Raw genomic sequence first — 21,936 nt, 5'->3', positions numbered from 1 at the left:
TCACAAAACCAAAACCAGTCCTGAATTGATTTTGTAGACTACTCAGTAAAGACACTAGATGGTTGTTTAACTGAACACAATGTGCATGACTTTACTGGACTTTAGAATTTGTTTATGAAGGAACATATTTTAAGTAATTGCACAAATGAGAAGTTACATCAGCATTTGGTAGACCTAGGTCTAATTTCTCCCCAAGAATTGGGAAAGAAGGATGGCCACTGGGTCAAGACTAGAGTGACCAAGACAACCACTGGGGGTGACCCCAAGAAAGGAGTTACAAAACCTCCCCAGGGGAATGGTGGTAAGAATCCCCAAGATAACATGTCTGAATCTTGTAAAGGGCCACAAAAACGTGCACAGGGCGGTGGGTCCCAAAATCTTTCCTACCCTTCAAAACCATATAGGGGAAATAACGTTGATCCTGCAAGACCTGGTGTAACAACTGTAAGAAGTTGGGACACTTAACTGGAGACAATGCTTGCCCTAGCAAAAAGGCCCCTCGTCCTACAGATAGAGCTACTCCTGGTGTATTAAGTCTCCAGGTGGGATCAACAGTGTGCCCAGGGCAAATCAGGTTGCACACTGAAGCAGTTCTAGTTTCAGAGGGGGAAGTTTAGTTTGCCTCTGTAGCTGTGTGGCCACCCAACTCAACGAAATACTTACACTACCCTTGGATTAATGGAACTAGGATAGAGGCTCTGAGGGATACAGGTGCCAGTGTCACTATGGTGAGAGACACACTGGTTTCCCCTGAGCAATATTTGAATGCTGACAGTGTTACCACTAACCATGCAATGGCTATGGTGACATAGACTGGGGGCGCTTACAGGCCTGAAACAGGTAGTGATTGGTCTCTCCAAAGCTACCAGCTGCATGTCTGCTTGGCAATAACCTGGAAACCTCACCCTGGGCTGAGGTTGAACTAAAAACCCATGCAGCAATGCTGGAATTCCCTGAATTGGTGTGTGTAAAAACAAGAACACAGAGCAAAAGGCAGGTCGAAAAAGTGTTGGAGCCTGAAAGTATGGCCCAAACTTCCAAGGGAAAAGGTAAGAAGCCTGGGGAACCAGCTTCTGTTCAGCAAAAGGATCAGGACCCCACTCCTCAGGGAGAGGACTTGGACACCCCAGAGGGAACTGAGCCTATGGAGCTTGACCCTTACCAGGTTGAACTCTTGGGCCCAGGGGGACCCTCCAGGGAAGAGCTCTGCCAGGGGCAGCAAGACTGTCCCCATCTTGAAAGCCTGAGGCAGCAAGCTGTTTCAGAAGGAAAGGGAGATGACCGTGGTACCTACAGAGTTTATTCGGAAGAGGGATTACTGTACACTGAGGCAAGAGATCCCAATCCTGTAGCCACCAGGAGAGTGGTAGTGCCACAGAAATACAGGGAGTTCCTCCTAACTTTAGCTCATGACATCCCCCTAGATGGACATCTGGGCCAAATCCAGACTTGGGAAAGGCTAGTTAGCCACTCTTTTTGGCCCCGGATGCGCCAAAAGGTGAAGGAGTTTGTCAGCTCCTGTGTTACCTGTTACCTGTCAAGCCAGTGGCAAGACAGGTGGCCACCCAAAGGCCCCCTGATACCACTGCCTGTGGTGGGGTTTCCCTTGAAAAGGTAGGTGTGGACATAGTAGGTTCACTTGAACCTACCCCAGCATCAGGGAACAAATTCATTGTAGTGGTAGTGGATCATGCCACTAGGTACCCTGAAGCAATTCCACTTAGGACTACTACAGCACCTGCAGTAGCCAAGGCCCTCGTTGGTTTCTTCACCAGGGTAGGGTTTTATAAGGAGGTGGTTTCAGAAAGAGGTTCTAACTTTGTTTGCTTTCCTGAAACACATGTGGAAGGAGTGTGGAGTGCAGTACAAGTTTACTACACCCTATCACCCACAAACCAATGGCCTTGTTGATCGGTTCAACAAGACATTGAAAGGCATGATTATGGTACTCCCTGAGAAACTCAAAAGGAGATGGGATGTCCTCTTACCATGCATGCTTTTCGCTTACAGAGAAGTGACACAGAAGGGAGTAAGGTTTTCCCCCGTTGAACTTCTGTTTGGCCATCCTGTGAGGGCACCACTCTGTCTTTTAAAGGAGAGTTGGGAGAAGGCTCACCAAGAACCCAAACAAGATATTGTGGACTATGTGCTTGGCCTAAGGTTCAGAATGGCTGAATACATGGAAAAGGCATCCAAAAATCCTGAGGCCAGCCAGGGTCTTCATAAGCACTGGTATGACCATAAAGCTGCACTGGTTGAATTTCAACCTGGGCAATAGGTGTGGGTTTTGGAGCCAGGACAGGACAGATGGAGTGGCCCTTACCCTATCTTAGAGAAAAAGAGTGAGGTCACCTACTTGGTTGACCTGGGCACAAGCAGGACCCCCAAAAGGGTTATCCATGTCTACCGCCTAAAGCTCTACAATGACAGGGCTGACATCACCATGCTGATGGTGACTGATGAGGAACAGGAAGCAGAAAGTGAACCTCTCCCTGACCTCCTCTCCTACAGCCCAAAAGATGGGTCAGTAGATGGAGTTGTCTTTTCAGACATCCTCTCGGCCCAACAGCAGACTGATTGCAAGCAAGTCTTGCAACAGTATATGAACACCTTCAGCGCGGCGCGAATTTTCGCGCTGTGCTGAAGGTTCTAAATAACGGGCGTGGCCGTGACTGAACGGTTCCGTCATAAGCACAGCCCAACCGGCGCTCGTGACGGAACCGTTCCGTCACAAGCATCGAAGGGGTTAAGCTCTTTTCCTTGTCCCCTGGTCTCATAAACTGGTGTACCCATGATGTGGACACTGGTGACAGTGCACCTGTCAAAAACAAAATCTATCGACAGCCAGACCAAGTCAAGGAAAGCATCAGAGCTGAAGTCAAAAAGATGCTGGAGTTAGGGCTTATTGAACCCTCCAAGGGCCCCTGGGCGAGCCCAGTGGTTCTTGTCCCCAAACCTCATCCAAAGGGTGGAAAGAGAGAAATGAGGTTCTGTGTGGACTATAGAGGGATCAGCTCTGTCACAAAGACAGATGCTCACCCTATCCCAAGAGCAGATAAGTTGATAGACGAATTGGGGGCAGCCACATTTCTAAGTACCTTTGACTTAACTGCAGGGTACTGGCAGATTGGCATGGCCCCAGAAAAAGAGAAAACAGCTTTCTCCATACATGATGGCCACTATCAGTTCACTGTTATGACCTTTGGTTTAAAGAATGCCCCTGCCACCTTCCAGAGGTTGGTGAATCAAGTGCTTGCTGGGTTGGAGTCCTTTAATGCAACTTACCTTGATGATATTGCTATTTTTAGTTCCCTCTGGCAGGATCACTTGATCCACCTTGGGAAAGTTTTAAAGGCCCTACAAACTGCTGGACTAATTATCAAGGCATCCAAATGCCAGATAGGGCAGGGAACTGTGGTGTACTTAGGCCACCTTGTTTGTGGAGGCCAGGTACAGCCATTACAGCTCAGGATCCAGGCTACCCTGAACTGGGCCGCTCCAACCACCCAGACTCAAGTCAGGGCACTCCTTGGCTTGACTGGATACTACAGGAGGTTTGTGAAGGGATATGGGTCCATTGTGACTCCCCTCACAGAACTCGCCTCCAAGAAAATGCTCAAAACGTTTAACTGGACAGTTAGTTGCCAAAAGGCTTTTGACACCCCGAAAGGAGCAATGTGATCAGCATCAATTCTTAAGACTCCAGATTATGCCAAGCAGTTCATAGTTCAGACTGATACCTCTGAGCTAGGGATAGGAGCTGTCCTATCCCAGACCAATGATGAAGGCCAAGACCAACCTGTTGCTTTTATAAGCAGAAGGCTTCTCCCCAGGGAGCAGCATTGGTGTGCCATTGAGAGGAAGGCCTTTGCTGTGGTTTGGTCCCTGAAGAAGTTGAGACCATACTTGTTTGGTACTCACTTCCCAGTTCAATCTGATTACAGACCTCTCAGATGGCTAATGCAAATGAAAGGAGAAAATCCTAAACTGTTGAGGTGGTCCATCTCCATACAGGGAATGGACTTTGAAGTGCCCATGCCAATGCAGATGGACTTTCCAGGTTCTTCCACTTCGACAATAAAGACTCTAGGGAAAGGTTAGTCTCATCATCTTTCATTTGGGGGGAGGGGAAGGGGGAGAAAGTGCCCTCTTTCTTGCATGGCATGCCCCCATTTTTTCTGAATTGCTGATGTTCTTTGACTGAGTGTGCCCTGGACTCCTGATAATCGGGTACCCAGGGCCTATGTTTCTTCCCTAAAATTACATTGAAGCCTTAACCCAATTGGCATTTCTGGCCACATGTCAGCCCATGTTAAATGGTACCACAGGTACCCAGGATACTGTGACCAGAGAAGGCCTCTAAGGGCTGCAGCACTTATTGTGCCACCCTTAGAGGTCCTGTACAGTGACACACACACACTGCCTTGGCAGGCTGCGTGTCTTGGTGCAGAACAAAGTGAAGAGTCGACATGGCACACATCTCTTTGTGCCAAGCCCACAAACCACTGCCCTGGCATAGATCAGTCACCCATCTGGCAGGGCGCACTACACCAGTGGTGAGGGGACAGGTGCCTGAGCCCTGTACCCCTACAGCGTCCAAGTCCATTCTTGGGCAGTGCTGCCATTAAGAGTATATGGTGCTGGGAGTTTGTTATTACGAACTCCACAACACCATAATGGCTACACTGAAGACTGGGAAGTTTGGTATCAAACTTCTCAGCACATTTAACCCACACTGATGCCAGTGTGGGATTTAATGTAAAATGCATAACAGAGGGCATCTTAGAGATGCTCCATGAAACACGACCAACTCCTAGTGACCTGACTGAGTTGCTGCTTAGGCTTCCACCAACAGACATGTTTCTGGGCCCCTGCGTCGAGAGCCTGCTGCTCTCGGGGGCCTGAAACAATGCACATCCGGGAACGAGGTGCCAAGCCTTCTCCCCCAGGATAGGCAGGGTTCACGAAGGGGAAGCTTCAAAGGCAAGTCGCCTTTGTGTGCCTCTCCAGACCATTTGCGGCTTTCAGCAACTGGTCCCCACTGGTTCTACCCCCCACTTTGAGCAGGACAACCAGCGGGGAAAAACAGGTGAGGGAAAGAAGTGTGCCCACCTCTGCCAACTCCACCCCTCAGGTGGGGAAAGCGAGGTGAAGCACAACTCTGAGTCTCCGCCATCTTGAGGATGGGGGTACCGAGCCAACCAGGGACAGGTTCCTGCCCCCTCCCACTGGAGGGTGGCACAATAGGGGGGCTTACCCACCCCAGGGAAGGAGCCCATTTGTCTCTGCCCTTTACATAGCTGTAACCCCCTAAATCTAGTATTTAGGGGGCACCCTGAACTTTGCTTCCTCAGATCCAGCAAAGAAGAAGAAGAAGAAGGACCAAACTGCCATGCTGCCAGCTAACAAGAGAAAGACGCCCACTGACTTGGCCCTAGCCCTACAGGCCTGTCTCTCCTCGAACCTGCTCCTGCGAAATCCTGGCGTGTCCTGCAGCCAGCAACCTCAAAAACCCCGGAGGACCTGCCTACCTTCACTTCCAAAGACTGCTTCTCCTGTGGACACCGGCTTTGTTCAACTGTAACCTCTGGCAGCAGCTGGAGACCGCAGATCCAGCCCTCTCTGCACCCGCCATACCCGGCCTGAGTGGAAAAACACCACGAGGAGGTCTCGCGGGCCATCCTGACCGCGAGATCCGGCGACCCCTGACCTGCCCCAAGCCTCCAGCTGACGCCTTCAGTCTAAATCCAGAAGACCCCCTAACCGCGACCAAGAGCCGGTAAGAAGATCCGACCCCAAAAGGCACCCCTGCACCCGACGCCCCACGGCATTGTGTGTCCAAACCTATGGTGCCTAACCAACCCCTACCTTTCCAACATACCTCTCCAAGTGGTGGACACATCCAGAAGTCCTTCGTCTCCCTGCCTGCAGTGCTTTTACCAAACCGGAGGTTCTTCATAGAAAACAACCGAGTGCATGAAGTCGAAAAAGCACTCTGTACTCGGCCGCCCCAGTGCCGCTGAGTGTGCACCTTTTGTGCTACTTTGTTTCCCCATTTGCCCTGACCTAAACTCTAAGAACTCTGCTCCCACAACCCAGTGGCCTCTTGTCAGCAGCTACCAACCAGAGGCCCCCATCCCCCTTTGGATAACATTAGGCCTCAACACACTACACACTACACACGGCCGCCCTAGTGCCGCTGAGGGTGTAACAAGAGTGCATCACTGACCCTGTGGGACCCGTGAGTCTAACCCCAGAACCTTAACTCCCACAGTTGATAACTTACCTGTGAACCGATAACCTGTTTTTCCTCCATAGGTTCAATATTTACAAATTTTCTTCCAAAAAGTTTTCAAGTGTGGAGCTTTGAAATCTAAAAATATTCTTTAAAAATTGCACAAATAACCAAAACATATTTACTTACCTGTTTGCAGGAAATGTCCCAGTGCTGAATCTAGGTATTCAGCACTGAGTTAGAAAAGTAACGTACAAATTAATTTACCTGTAATTTACTGAAAAAGCCTTTTAATTTCAATGTACTGTATTTGCTATGTATTGCAACCTACTGCCTCCCCTGTAAATCAAACAAAGTACAATTCCAGTTGCATTTTCAAACTGTTCTACAATCAGCAACGTATTACTGCAAAGTATTTAATGCTTACTTGTGCCAGGCTTGCTTGGTTCTCAAATAAAACAACAGTATATTTTGTATACAAAAACAATTGTCCTAGAGTTTAGTTCAGGAGTGTGTGAATTCATCCCTGACTGAGTGTGTACATCAAATGCCTAACACAGTCCTCTGATACTGCCTTACTGCTCGACCACTCTACCACAAAGAGAGAGTAAGGTTCTATCTAACTTTAACCTCTGCCTACCTCTGTAGTATATAGAGAGCCAGTTTCCTACACTATTCGCATGTACAGTTCATTAAAATAGTATAGCCTAACCCCAGGATTACATGTAAGACCTCTACAGGAATACAAGACAGATCAGTAGTGTAGGGAGACTGAAGGCTTGGTTGACAATATTCTAATAAATAAGTCTGCTATCCTTTTTCTTGAAAGTCTCAAAAGAGTAAGATGTTGTTGTGTCAACCTACCCTCAAGTAACAAATTGTTCTGATAAATTATTACATGATGAGTTGTGACCGCTTAAGGGTGACCTTGGAAGACTAATTAAGGAACAGCAGTCATAGCAATATGTTGGAGTTGAGTGATTTTGCACTAAAATCCTTCCTGCCAGCATCCAAAGCACTACCGTACTACTTCAGACAAGACGGTTTGACTGTGTCAGACAAGGAGAAAAAAGTTTAAAAATTCTTTCCAAGGCAGCCTAGACATAAACAGGCTAGCACTGGCTGCTAGCTAGGAATATCTTTATCACTGTAGCCGATCTCCACAGATTTCAGATCTCGAAAGCAGATAAGATTGGCAGATCTCCTCAAAAATAGCACAAATAGGTGCCAAATAAAGAAGTATTCTCTAAAGTTTTCTTAGCCTTGACGATACCGAATAATCTTCATATGTGGTGAATGCTTTTATAGATTTCTGGACAAATTCAGCATGTTCCTTACAAGCAACTACAGTTTAATATATTTTTCTAAATAGTCTTTTAACTGTAGCACACCATTAGAATCACTAAAAGGGAAGGGGGACAGATACCTGTAAAAGGCAGCATGTAATGATCTGGTGTCAGTTGGGACTTTTTCTGAAAACTGGTTCAAATATCCATATTTTTCCTTTTTGTTCAGGTGTCTATTTTCTTGCTCTTCTTATTTAGGGATTTCCTCAGGACACTGGAATTGGTGGAAACTGTTTCTGAAATATTTTGGAGGGATAGTCAGTTAATACTGTAATTATAAAGTTGGGCAACCTGTGGTTTGGGAGAAAATGGAGTGAAAAGCAGCATATACCTGCACCCTGCATATAAGAAAGAGCCTGGACAGTATAGGTGACAAGTAAGATGTTTGTAGGACTACATGACCGCGTTGTCTGATCTGTAGAGTGAGCACAATAAATTCAAATGACCTTACCAGAAATGACTCGAGACATTTTAGTGTTGTTGCATTGATTCCAATTCCAGCAAAGGGTTGAATCTGTATCCCATGGTCTATAATATTGAATTAGTGGGAGATGCGCAAGTGGGCAGTGATCAGTGCTGACTCAGTTCAGTGAACAAGGCTCAGATCCTGTTGCCAAGCTGTTAAGTTCTCCAATGTAAAAGAGTTTCTTGGTGATAGACTTCTCCTGCAGGTTGCACAATGCAAACGGAAGGGTAGTGGGCCGTTGCTATTGGGGTCAACAGCTTTGGAGTTATTCTTTTACCAGAGCTCCAAGAGCTCTCCGACCTAAGGATTTGAAACTTTCTGGATGTGAGACTAGCATTAATCACTAGTGCCACTTTCGTAATTATGCTGGAACCTAGCAGTCAAAGAAGTGCCACTTGTCAAGGATCTTCAGGGGACCTATAACTGTGGTTCACCAGCGGGAAATCATCCCCGGATTCATACTAACCCACTTCCCTCCCAACATTGAAGGATTAGTTGCAGATCAGACTTTTAAAAAAAACTATTAGCTGCCTAGGGCGGTGTAGTGATGAAAAGGCCTTACACCGGATTCGTTGTTGTTAACAACTTTATTGGAGCCTGCCAGGTGCGTGGCTTCCTTCCTGCCAACTGTGGAGCAACTGACAGATCATATAACCCATGCTCCTGAGCGCTCTACGGAACACTGAGGCACATACACATCAAAACACATCTTCCCCCTTTACATAACCAATGCAACAATGAGATTGACCTAAGCAAGAAACCTTCAGTGACAACATGCAGAAAGGAAATGTACCAAAAGTCATTAATAAAATACAATACACTTATACCAAAACCAAAGAAAGAAAACTTAACAGTTTTTGAAAACATATAAAATGACATATTCCACTCAGGAAAGGTAACAAGGGATAACACAGAGTTCACAAGGGCAAATCAAAAACATTACTTCACCACCTAACCGCTCAGGTAACAGGGAGGTTTGCGAACTCGTGGGGTCCTGTCCCTGAAGTTCACACACTCCCCACCTTCTCCAACTCTTGTACGTCTTCAGCATCTTTTACTAACAACTCATTGTCATTAATCATCATGTTCCCACTAATGTTTCCACCGGAGACAGGTGAGGATGGCACCCCACCACCTTCCTGTTAAAGAGCCACCCTCCTCTTGTTCCATCTGTCACCATTTTCAAGCACGACGTGCAAGTCATAGATTGCTTTGACCTTAAAGGATCCACGAATTTCGACAGCCCAGCTCCTACCCAGCCACTTTTGACTTTCACCCAATCTCCCAACTTTATTTTGTCGCACCCCGTACATTCAGCATTATTCTTGAAATACATCATCACCTCTCAGTATCAACCAAGCAGGAAGCAATTTAATTCCAGGCTTCCTTCCCTTCATACACTCAAATTGGGAAACGTTCAAAGATCCAGTGACAGTAGAGCCTATGTACTTAGGGTAACACGGCTCCAATGCCGGTGGCACTGGCATCCACCATTATAAAGTCTTAGCAATGGTATCGAAAGGTACAAAGATTCCTGCAATACAAATCTCTCCCCTGATCTTCTCAAACGCATCTTGCTGTTCCTTGCCCCATACAAACTTGCATCCCTTCCTCAAAAGAATTCTCGATCCTTCCGTCTTCACAGCGAACTTGTCCACAAGTTTGCTGTAGTATTCTATTAATCCCATGAAAGACCGTAATGCTTCCTTGTCTACGGAAACTGAAACCTCCTGGATAGCTCTAAGTAAGTCTTGCTTAGTCAAGACTCCACCCCCTGTGATGGTATGGCCTAAATACTCAGTTTCATGAACCATGAAACAAATTGTGTCTCTCCTGAAAAGTAGGACCAGCTTACACCAACCTTCTAGGGACTTGTTGGAAAGGACAATTATGCTCCTCCTGCGTCTTATCATACACCAGTATGTCATCTTAGAAATAGATGACATTCTTGATGCCTCTGAAAACAGTAAACATCATCCGCTGAAATTCACTGGCAGCGGCCGAATGTCCAAAAGGCATCCTTGTAAAATGAAATGTCACCTCCATCATAATGAACAAGGTACGGTCTTTGGAATTTTTGTGCAGAAGGATCTGATGGTAAGCGCTCTTAAGGTCAAGCTGTGAGAACATGTTTCCTCCATTGAGCAACACAAACATCTCATTAATATTGAGAAGGGTAAAATTGTCAGTCACAATCTCCTGATTCAAGCTCCTGAGGTCTACACAAAAACGTAATCGTCCATCTGCCTTCTCCGGTATGACCACAGGAGACACCCAACTAGCTGCTTCTACTGGCTCTATCTATCACCCCCTCCTGCAACATCTCATCCATCATTGCTTACACTTTATCTCTGATTACTAATGGGACTCTCCTCACTTTGTGCTTTGCAGGCACAGCTCCTTCCTTTTGTTTTATCTCATGGGCATATCCTTTCAGTACTCCCAATTCTTCCCTAAAGCCGTCCTCCCACCACCATAAAGGATTGGGTGCCCTGGAATTGATGATATGTAAATTAAATTGGTGCACCCATCCTAAGATGGGAGGACCACTCCGCTACATACACTTTATCCCAGACATCCCGGTTCTGAAATTGTATGAGCGCTGAAAAACAAGCTAACAAGTCGATGGTTTATCCCTGGTACCCCACTGGATTTATGTCTTTGGGTAGAAGCGTCACTCCAGGCCACTTGACCTGAAAAATTGCTTTGGGAATGATGGGAAACATGGATCCAGAATCTACCATTCATGCCACCTCTTTTCCTATTAATCCAAAAGAGGTAACGGGACGACATTTTCTTCCTTCAGCCCATTCTGAGGCTCAGCAACCAGAACATGGACCACACTACCCCTTAAAAGCCCTGCATCCATTTCTGTAATTGCTACGCTCACTTTCCCTTTGCACACCCTTGCATAATGCCCACCCTTGCCACACTACGCAATCTTTGTTGGCAGCATGGCAAGATTTCAAGTCTTCAAGATGATACATACTCCCACATCCAGAACAAGACTTTTGATTTAATTTAGGAGAGAAAGTTTTCCTTTTAGAATATTTTTCGCATGTCATTGCTCTGTTCAGTACCCCCATGCTCTCTTGATCCTTGTCGACCGTAGAAATGGGAAAACCACCTCCTCCTTCGGACTCATCTCTCTTTCCCATTTCACGCATACAGTAATCTGACTCCTCTACAATTTTTGCAATTTGGATGGCACCCTTCAGAGATGGGTTCTTTGCCGCCCATAACCGTTCTTGTATCTTCTTGCTGCAACATTGTACTATGAGTTAGTCTCTGATTAACTCATCATTCATTTGACTGAACTGGCACTTCATTGACAACTCGCTTAGACAGGAAGCAAAGTCATCGATGGACTCCTCTGCTTTCTGAGGATGAGTATAAAAGTTGTATCTCAACGTTACTACATTGGTCTCTCATCGTCATTGGAGTCGGCCGGGTGGTGGTGCTGCCAGCTGTGGATTAACTGACAGATCATGGAACCTGCGCTCCCGAGCGCGTTACGGAACTCTGAGGCACTTACACATCATAACAGGTAGCTCACTCTACCCACAAGTAAGCTCCATTCACTGAGGAAAAGGGTTTTAATGGAGCAGACAGTCTTTTATTGTGTGCTACTATACTGATGTGTAATTTCTTCATTTCAAAACTTAATTATTTGCAAATGTACAATGTAGGAAGAAAGAGGTTATGTAAAAACAACTTAAATAATTTGATGTTCTTGCCTGCTAGCCAGGAATCGGCCTGGAGGTATGAATCTGCTAGGTAGGTTTCCTTGCTGAAGAACTATAATTACGATCACGTTCCTGGTGAAGTTAGTGTGTTAATTGCTCCCTGGTAATAACTACACATGTGTGTTGTTTCGAATGGCTCTCTAGCTGTGTTAGTTTATTTCATAAATATATCTGCAGGCCTGTTGGATGTATTTTCTGGTAATAATGAGCTTGATAGAAAAATGTTATTGCCAACTGCCCGGAGTGTTGCCCGTCATGCGTCTCATCTACGTTTTCCCTGTTTCAGTTTGACAGAGATCTGCAGGAAATCACTGCACAGGAGCTGGAGTTTCTTATGGCGGAAGAAATACCCGCTCAGCCTCCAGAGGAGCCCACCCAGCCCCACAAGGAGTCCGTCCAACCCCGTGACAAGCGAGCGGTGCCTCGCAAAAAACCAAGTGTGTCTGGTTAGTGTTAGCCATCAGTGCTTGTGCAACTTGAGCACAAGAGCACAGAACACTAGTGTGAGTGCCTGCTGACTGTCCACTCAATGCCTCATACTCCCTTTTCAGAGTCTGTGGAGAAGGGGCGTGCCCCGGAACCGGAAGTCAGCATGGCGCCGGTCTCACCCATTTTACGGTAAGGCTGGGCATCTGTGAAGGTCATTCGTTCATCTCAAGTAATGGGGAGTTTTACGGTCGTTATGGTGGGAACAATCAATACTTGTATCACAGCACTGGGAATTATTATGATCAGAAACACTGTCCGAAGATTTGTGGGAGCCATGGATGCACTGTAATAAGCATAGCTGCCAAGGTTTCAGATTGAGGGGGAAGTGACATTTCCATAATTTCAATGTAAATATGAGTGACATTCAATGACTATGAGTGACACATTCTCACGAGCAAAGTCAAGAAATAATGACCATTGAAACATATACATATTAGAAATTACACCCATTTGAGCAACAAGAAACAGATCTTAAAACTGCTGGAAAGCATCAAAAATGGAAGGGATCTTGTTCCCTTGTGACCTGATCGTACTATTATACAAATGTAACATAGGTGGGCCCACTTACAGACAACTTCCAGAAAGCTGTGATTTTATTATTAAGTGTGAAAAGCAGACACACTAATGACCCCTGCTTTGTAATGTGCAGCTGCCAGGGGTGCAATGCCCATTGGGCTGAAATGGATTTAGCCCACCAAGTTCCTTAGCCCTGTTTGTGCAGCCTAAGTTTCAAACAAACAGTTATTGAGCTGTCATGGGCTCGGGCTGGGCAGGGTTTGATGCCTCAGACTCAGTTTTGTCTGGTCAAAATGTCCACTCATTAGAGGTGACTGGTGGGCTCTTAAATCTAAATTATCGAGTGACTGCTTGTATCGAATCACCGCCCGTGAAGCCTCGTAAAACCAAAAGAAAAATAGAAAAGAGAATATTGTCTGCAAGTCTTTTCTATATATGGTACTCAGTTATCCTTGGTAGTATGACCCCTTTGTGTTCTGCTTACGGCTCTCCCAAGAATAAACATGCACCATAGGACTCTTAATAACTATTATAAATATTGTGACTGTTCAGACCTTGGATTTAACACCATGCCACCTGTATATCATTCTTTAAACCTTCTGTTTTACCCGTATTTTTAAAACCTCTTGCTTAGTCAAATAAAATATACAGAATTAATAATTTCCCTTTTGCACACAGACTCAATATGCACCATTTGTATATTGAAACAGCATCGTTGGAATGTAATCCATGTATTTGTTATTGTCTAAACTTCTCCTTTGATAATGTGGCAGGGTGTTTTCTGTGCTTGTGCTCGTTGGTGGACATAATGTTTGCTGACATACTGTAAAAAAAACTCTTTTTATTACAAATTTCCTATGCACTAGGTTTTTGTGTAAGATTTGTGTGTCGGACGCTCCAACACTACACATTATTGCACACCTTAGTGGAAATAAATATGAAATCACCAACTAATGGTGTGGGATTGCATTTTAATCCAGATCTATTTGGCTGGGAACAAAGGCACTTTTCCTGAGGAATGGAGCAGACATTTAGAGACAAAAGATGCATGTTGTTCGGGGGAGATGTTGAAAATCTCCCCACTATCTGTGTGCTCTGCTGCATTAACATGCAGGTCGCATATTTTCTTTTGAAGTCAGGGCTGTTGAAAAGGAATCTATTTTTTAGCTGGGAGTACTGATTGCTGGCCAGGTTGAGGTTGTACACACAGAGCAAATTAATGAGACACACAGTAAAGAAGAAGCTTAAGACCAATTTACAACAAGCATTTGCAATGCAATAGGTCTCGCATTATTAAAGTTAGAGCTATTAGCATTGCTAAAGAATGCATCACCAATAGCTCACACTTTAATAATGCGAGACCTATTGCATTGCAAATTCTTGTTAATATATTGCTGCAAAGGTAATGTTTGTAAATAGGCACATAGGTCAAGTCTGAAAAGGGAAGAAAAGATTTTGCTCTGCAAGGATTAAGGGAAAATATGAAATATAACAACTGTGAGAGGCATTCAAAATATGCGCTGGGTGAACAGACCCCTCCCTCTTCGATAAGTGGTTACATCTGCCTGGATTAGCCGCTCGCCACATTGAAGAGGGACCTGTACAGTCATGCCAGCGAAAAGGAGAGGTGACTGTTTGCTTAGAATACATGGAGGAGGCCCCCAGACAACCCCAGGCACCCTTCATTCAATAGCTGAAAATAGCCAGGCTTAGAAGAAGGGGGATGAGGGGGAGGAAGGGGTTGTCGCTTGACAGAATGTCAGGCAGAAAGAAAACACACCTTTAAACAGATTCCAAATCATCAGCCTCGAGCTGAAGAAGGGATATCAAGGAGGCAAATAAAAAAAACGAGCGTGTTCAGAAGAAAAAGCTCACAAGTTAAAGAGCGAGCGTGACTGTGTCAGCCAGTGTCTGTTGCAGCACCTCTGCTGCTAACACGCCCGCGAGTGGTGCGAGTGGTGCGCACGCGTGCGACACACGTGACCACATGGCCTATTGGTGTCTATTACGCGAATCGAGCGTAATAGACACGAATAGTCCATGGGCGGAGCAATGCGCCCGCCTGTGGCCTATTGCGTGCAGTCTTCATTAAAAGACGCACGCAAAGGCCAATACCTGCCCACAAAAGGAAAAGAACACGCACAAGCGTGTGCGATTCCTAGGGCAGCTTACAAACCCCGTTTTTCACCTACTAAAGGGCTCGAGCTGCAAGCACTGCTGCGCAGTGCAATGCAGGGCGCGAGCCCTAAAAAGTGAGCAACTACTGTCAAGTCGACCACTGATGTCATGGAGCAGCCCCTCTCATATCTGTTCCATCCTTCAACAAATCTCGCACCAGGTGAAACAGCGAAGATGTGCTACTCCGTGCCAACAGGAATAAGAGGAATTTGCAAACAGCAAGAAAACTGGAGCACATTAAATCTTGGCTGCGCAGCCATGTAAGAGGGAGGGCATGTCTGCATGTAAGAGGGCCGATCTGCGCTTTCGCACAGAGTACCCGTTTCCAGACCTCAAATGCGTCACTCAGCATAACAGCCACTGGTCACGCTTGAACCCACACCATCTTAAACCTTTGCACTTACGGTCTCAGCATAAACCGGAGTGCTCCACAGCCCGGGGATGAAGTGCTGTGTAAATGCCACAGTGCAGTACATGGTATCGGCAAATTCTACTACAGTACCTACTTCAGTGCACACTTGCACTCAGAGCAACTGCTACCCCCTCTTGTTATGTTCTTTTGATTTTGAAAAGCTGTGGAGGCTGTGTTGAGGGGTGAGTCGAAAGGATGCAGGGAGTTCCTTCCAGACCTTTGCACAATCAGTGTGCATTCACGCCACCCCTATTTCTGTCTCTTTTTATATGTTCACTCTCATCTATGCAAGACATTTACTCTGAAGTTTTTAGGCCTTAAGTGGAAGGCTGGTCACCCTGAGTTTAACCCTCTCCAGATCAGCTGTAGAGATCCTGCGTCTTGAACTGTGGCTTGCTTGGCAGTGTGTTTTCCCAGTGTACTCTTCTATAAGCAGTCTCTTGTGGTGGGGAGTAGCTGCTCTGCGGTCCCATCTCCAGGTCTCTTAACATCCTGTCCGGCCTTGCAGAAGTGGCCTTCGGGATCTGCAGTCCCTGGATGTGTGTGTTTTGATTGGACAGCTATGTGTGGAATTACCTCGTTTGTGGATTAGTGAGCATGAAGTCTGACCAGGTGCAGGCCTGCTACCCCCCCCCCCTCTTACCCCCCGTTCTGCCGAGAACAAGAATACAGACGCAATGAAAAACTCCCAAGAAAAGAACTGGTCTGGTGGCTTCTTAGTGAGTGAAAGTTAAGGGTTTTACATTCCCAGGGGCCATTCTCGAAGCATGCGTCATCGGCATGCGCGCGGTTGTGAATGTATCTGCGAAGTTCCGCGGGCCTCGTTCAGAGTGGCGCGCATTGGCTGGGTCTTGGAGATCTGCGTCCACGTAGATCCGGACGCAGTTGGCCATTCACAAAGGAAGGACAAGTGCCCATCCCTGCTCGTGCGCTTTACTATTCACTGGTTGCCATGGGACACGGGGAGGGGGTGAGTTGGCAGGCCCACGACTACAGTCCAAAGCATGACCTGTGCACGCATCCCATTTACTTTATTGTCTTATGTAGAGTGAACTCGAAACCGAGTTTCAGGGCTTGGTACAATGGATATTTAACAAAGTAAAATCAACCATACGTTGACTGGTAGCATATGAAGGAAAACATCTGTGGCGTATATGCCACCATGGCTACGATTTTTTTCAGAGTTGCAGATTCGTATCTGAACTGGTATTGATGAAAGTGTGACGCATATCCCTGAAGACCCACAAAAGGCAAAACCTCCTCGCCAACTTAACCCCCAGGACATTGGTCTTGTACATACCAGCAAAGAGTGCACCATGTCCCAGATGCAGGAGAAAGAGGGTAGGCAGAGGGGAGATAGGAGCGCGAAGTAAACGGTAACCAGGAATTGTACAATACGATGAAGTAGTTATACAGTAAGAGGTCAGGTAAATATGTAGATGTCAGTTGGATAGCAGCAAGGAAATCACTTAGGTATTTGCTTGTGGAAGAGAGTAATAGAGAACAAGGGCATTAAACAGAGCGGGTAAGGAGAGCTTGATTGACCATGCAGGTGATAGGCAGCGTAGACATAGCTCACGTAGACAGCAGCACCTTTGAGTATGGTGTATGTGCTTGGCTTTGCCCTGGCCTCCAGAGTAAAACAAAGGATTAAGCTGTCTCTTTATCCATAGTTTATTTTGCGCACAAGCTGAATTTTTTGGAAATTCGACTGTTACAAAATAAAAGTTAAAAAAAATGCAATTTTCATTAATTTCCACACACGTCGATATTAGGAAAAAATATTTTGTGACTTGGGTTCTTCAACCGTATTCCCGTTTTTCAGAATTGTGTGGTGACAGAAAATCCTACAATAGTATTTTGGTGAATGAAAAAAAAGCTCAAAAGTTAAAGAGCGAGCGTAACTTTGTCAGCCAGTGTCTGTTGCACCGCCTCTGCTGCTAACACGCTCGCGGGCGTTGTGAGTGGTGCGCTCGCAAGCGTCACACGTAACCACATGGCCTATTGGTGTCTATTACGCACACCAAGCGCGTAATAGACACCAATAGCCCATGGGCGGAGCAATGCGCCTGCCTGCGGCCTATTGCGTGCAGTCTTTCATTAAAAGACGCACGCAAAGGCCAATAGGTGCACACAAAAGGAAAAGAACACGCATGAGCGTGTGCGATTCCTAGGGCAGCTTACAAAACCCGTTTTTTCACCTACTAAAGGGCTCGCTGGAGGACTCTTTGTTGTCGCTGCGTGTCGGATTGTCGGTTGGCCAGCCCTAACTATCACATTACGATTCGGGCATTATATTTGCAAATGGACTTGGCATGAATATCTACGCACTGAGGGACTACAGACTAGGATTGTACGACAGATAGGTTGTGCAACATTCCATTCCGGACTCTCCGTGCCTATATACTTGGACGGCCCCCGAAATCTATTTGGCCTTTTTAAAATTTTACTTTGTGAAGTTGTCAGACGGCTCAACCTTCTATCTTGGGCTAGTATACATAAAAACCCGTTCGAAACCTGCGGAGATCGGCACTGGGACGGCCCTTAAATTACTTGAGTCGTATCCGGAAAGACGAGCCTCTCCTCTGTGCGCAGTATCATACACATACCTTTGCCCACTCTTGGGGGTACTTTGAAGTTTCTTCTTCTTTTTTCGCCCTAATACACTGACGTTATTCTCTTTTGACAGGAATTTTGCCACTTTTAGAGGTTTCCTTCTAGTGTGTGAAGTATGTCATCATGTAGGACAGGTTGTAAGCCCTGCAGAGCTTGTCACCGGGTGAAGTTGGTGATGGTTCTGCATCTTGCCTGTCTGCCGTGGCTGGAACGCGATTATGACTCCAAGATGTGTTCGATTGTCGGGCCATGGTGCTGAAGGCTTTACGGGTGCAGTCCTGGTCAAGACGATCGTTCACGGAGTCCAAAGTCCTCTTCATCCCAGCTGAAATCGTTGGAACATTCAGGTAAGAGGCACAAAACGAAGAGTAAGAAGTCAAAGCTCTCTTTGACTTTTCTTCGCCCGTCGGCTGACTCGACGAAGCAGCATCGGCATCCATGGACTGGTTCTTCGGAGCCTGTGCCTCGGTCGACTCCGCACCTCCCCAAATATCCCTGAGCCGGAGCTACCCATGCCAAACTTGAGTTTTATGAGGCCCTGCATCTCATATTTGGCAGCTTGACTCCATTGTGGACCCTATGGCCATCCTGGGGTTGGGAGTGCCCTATCTAGTTCTGCACCAGCAACTCCAGCTTTAGGAGGCCCCGTAGATCTGATAATGTATCCAGATCAGCGGCGGTGGTACCACATTGAGCTTCCCCAATGTCGCTCCCGTTGCCGACCCTTCTGGCGCTGAATCCGACACGGAGCCAGAACCACGTTGCCCGGTGCCGTAGCCGCAAGGCCCATCGGATCCTAGATCAGATCCTGAGCCCCATTCCTACAGGCTAGGTCTCGGGGAGGAGTGGAAGGTGTCACTCGACCCTCTAGAAGACCAGAGCCCCAAATGAACTGGTGTTAGGAACTGAGTGACGCCAGCAGACTGGATACCACTCCAGATCTGGGAATGTTTTCTCCCCCTACTGTGGCTACGGAGGAGGGAGCTTTTTTTGCTATGGTGGTGTGGAGAGCCACCGAGGTCCTTGACTTTCAGCTGCCCTTGGTGGCTGTCAAGACTAATCTCTTGACTTAGGTACTGCAACCGGGAGTTTCCTCCTCAGACCCACTCCCATTCAATGAGGCAGTTAGCGATGTCCTCCTGGAAACCTGGCCAATACCCAGGACAGGGGCTCTTGGGAATAGGACCGCAGGTCCCGGAGGAGGCATGAGCCAACCTCTCCCAACCCGTTACAGACGGGAGAGACTCACCAAAGTTCACGATCTGTTGTGGTCTAGACACAACTGACTTGCTAGGCAAAGCAGTTTCCTTAACTGTGGCCCTGAGATGCCACAACTGACTTCTTGTGGGATGTCCAAGCTTCAACTCTGGCCATACCCTTAGATGGCACTCATCTATTCAGAGACTAGGCATACTAGGTGCTGGAGCGCTTTAAGGACTCAGGAGCTATGGCCAAGTCCTTGGGCCCACGTCATCCCCAATCTGCCTTTCTTGGCTACAGAAGAGGTTTTCAACAGCTCCAACCCTATCCCAGCCCCGAGTCACACGCGTCCCAGCCTTCGCATGGGCATGGGTCGGGTAGCCAATGGTCTGGTCCAGCCACCACACCCCAGAAGCTACAGCCACCAAACCTCCTAATCTTGCCCTTCTAGATAATGGGCGTCCAGTTGGTGGCAGGATCTGCCATCACTTCCATCACTGGCAGTCTATAACATCGTACAGGTGGGTTTTGCAGATCGTCCGAAAAGGCTACTCCCTCCCATTCAAGACCACCCATCCCTCCATGCCTCCATCTTACGACCAGCTGATGGACTATCATTTTTCCTTGCTCTGCAAGGAATTCATGGTTCTCTTGGCCAAGGAAGCCATACAGAGGGTTCTGGGGCCAGAAGGAGGCTGTGGTTGGTATTCCAGGTACTTTCTTGTCCCCAAAAAGGACAAAGTCCTTTCCCTATCTCTGAGCCCTCAACATGTACCATCAAAAAGGAGGTATTCAAGATGAGCCCACTGGCTCAGGTCTTGTCTGCCCTGGATCCAGAAGACTGGATGGTAGCTTTGGACTTGCAGGACTCTTAATTCCATATCTCCGTCCTGCCTGCCCACCAGTGTTATCACAGTGGGCCACAAGCACTTTCAGTTTACTGTGCCCTCTTTTAGCCTTGCCTGCGCCCCTCGGATGTTCACAGAAGTGATAGCACGGTTGTTGCAACTCATCTGCAGAGATCAGGGGTGTCAGTCTTCCCTTATCTTGACGACTGGCTGTGGAAGGCGGGCTCACCCCAGACTTTCTTCTTACAGTCCAGGTTACGGCGGACATCCTGTATTCGCTTGTGTTCAATATCAACATGCTGAAGTGACACCTGACTCCCTCTCAGACGCTCCCTTTTATCTGAGCTGTTCTGGAAATAAGGATGTTTCGGGCTTATCCTCACCAGTGGCGAGTCCAGGATATTCAGGCTATCATACCGATATTTCAGCCTCTTTACTGTATTTTACTGAGACTAAGTCTGAGCCTGCTGGACCTCATGGCCTCCTGCATCCTGCTGGTCATACATTCCAGATGGCGTATGTGGTACCTGAAGGTCCTATGAACGCTACCTCAGGGGAATCCTACCGATCTGGTCCAGATCTCAGAGGAGGCTGTAAAGGATTTGCTGTGGTGGCTAACGTACTGCGATTGGGTCAGAGGCAGACCCCTCTCACCCAAACAGATCTCACAGTAGTTACAGATGCGTCACTCCTGGGATGAGGCAGCCATCTTGGAGAGGTGGAGATCAGAGGACTCTGGTCTCTTGCAGAATCCGGGCTCATCAACCTTTTGGAGCTCTTAGTGATCCAATTGGCATTGACAGCCTTTCTACCCTCCAAAATTGAAGCCTAGTACAAGTGTACAACACCACCACCATATTTTACTGCAACTAACAGGGCGGGGTGGGGTCCTGGACCCTTTGTTAAGAGAAGTTGTGTGTGGAGATGGCTGGAACATCAGGGCATTTCCCTAGTGGTTCAACTCCTGGCAGGTTTCCTGAACACCAGGGCGGACCAGCTCAGCCTTCGATGCCTAACAGATCATGAATGGTGTTTCAAACTGGCGGTGGCGCAAGGTCTTTTTCAGCAGTGGGGAGAACCTTAGTTACATCTGTTTTCCTCCGGTGAGAACGCGCAATGTCAGCAGTTTTGCATGCTGGAGTGTCCAAGGTGGCACTGGCTCGGAGAAATTTTTCGGTTTGAGTGGAGCTCAAAATTCCTGTATGCATTTCCGCCCATACCATTTCTGCCCTGAGTTCTCAAGAAGATCAGGAACAACCGGGCCCAATACATCCTTGTGGCTTTGGACTGGGCACGGGCACGAAGAGTCTGGCATCCCCAGCTCCTCAGCATGGCAATCGATCTTCCGATCAGGTTGTCCCTTAGGTAGGATCTCCTGTCGCAGCAGCCCTCCAGCCAAACCTGTTAACTCTCCCCCTTCTTGCGTGGATATTGAGCAGCGGGAGTTGATAGCTTTCGATCTTCCTCTCAAAGTCTACAATGTTATTTTGGAAGCCAGGTGTCCCTCCATGCCTCCTATTTGAAGCGATTGAAGCATATTGTACACAAAAGTCAGTTGACCCATTTTGTGCCTCCCTTTCTGATATTTTACTTTTTATTTTTTACCTTGCCCAAGAGGGCAGTGCTTTGAGCAGTCTGAAGGGTTATTGCATTTATATAGTGCTTAATACCCCTGACGAGGCGTTGAATCGCTTTTTCTGCAAGTAGCATGCTACTCCAGAACCCTTAAAGTATTAGTGGTGAATTAGTATAAGGAAATATGAAAAAAGTATGAGTGTTAGATGTTAGTCAGTTATTTGGATTGAGGATAATGGAGGGATAGAAGAGGGGAAAAAAGGTTTGCATTTATATAGCGCTTGCTACCTGCTAACTGGTCGTCTCACT

At 46.9% G+C, this 21,936-nt stretch overlaps 1 protein-coding gene across 1 annotated transcript in view; it reads left to right on the top strand.

Moving 5' to 3' along the window:
• The window catches only part of REC8 (REC8 meiotic recombination protein), a 579,900-nt gene that overhangs the window by 168,785 nt on the left and 389,179 nt on the right, over positions 1-21,936 (top strand). The window contains exons 8-9 of the mRNA XM_086920433.1: positions 12,080-12,239; positions 12,345-12,411. Of these exons, the coding sequence (XP_086776559.1) occupies positions 12,080-12,239; positions 12,345-12,411 (227 nt within the window). The remainder of the gene's footprint in view (positions 1-12,079; positions 12,240-12,344; positions 12,412-21,936) is intronic.

The sequence above is a fragment of the Lissotriton vulgaris genome, chromosome 5, assembly GCF_964263255.1.
Source record: "Lissotriton vulgaris chromosome 5, aLisVul1.2, whole genome shotgun sequence".
Taxonomy (NCBI): Eukaryota; Metazoa; Chordata; class Amphibia; order Caudata; family Salamandridae; genus Lissotriton; species Lissotriton vulgaris.
This window is presented reverse-complemented; position numbering and strand designations above follow the sequence as displayed.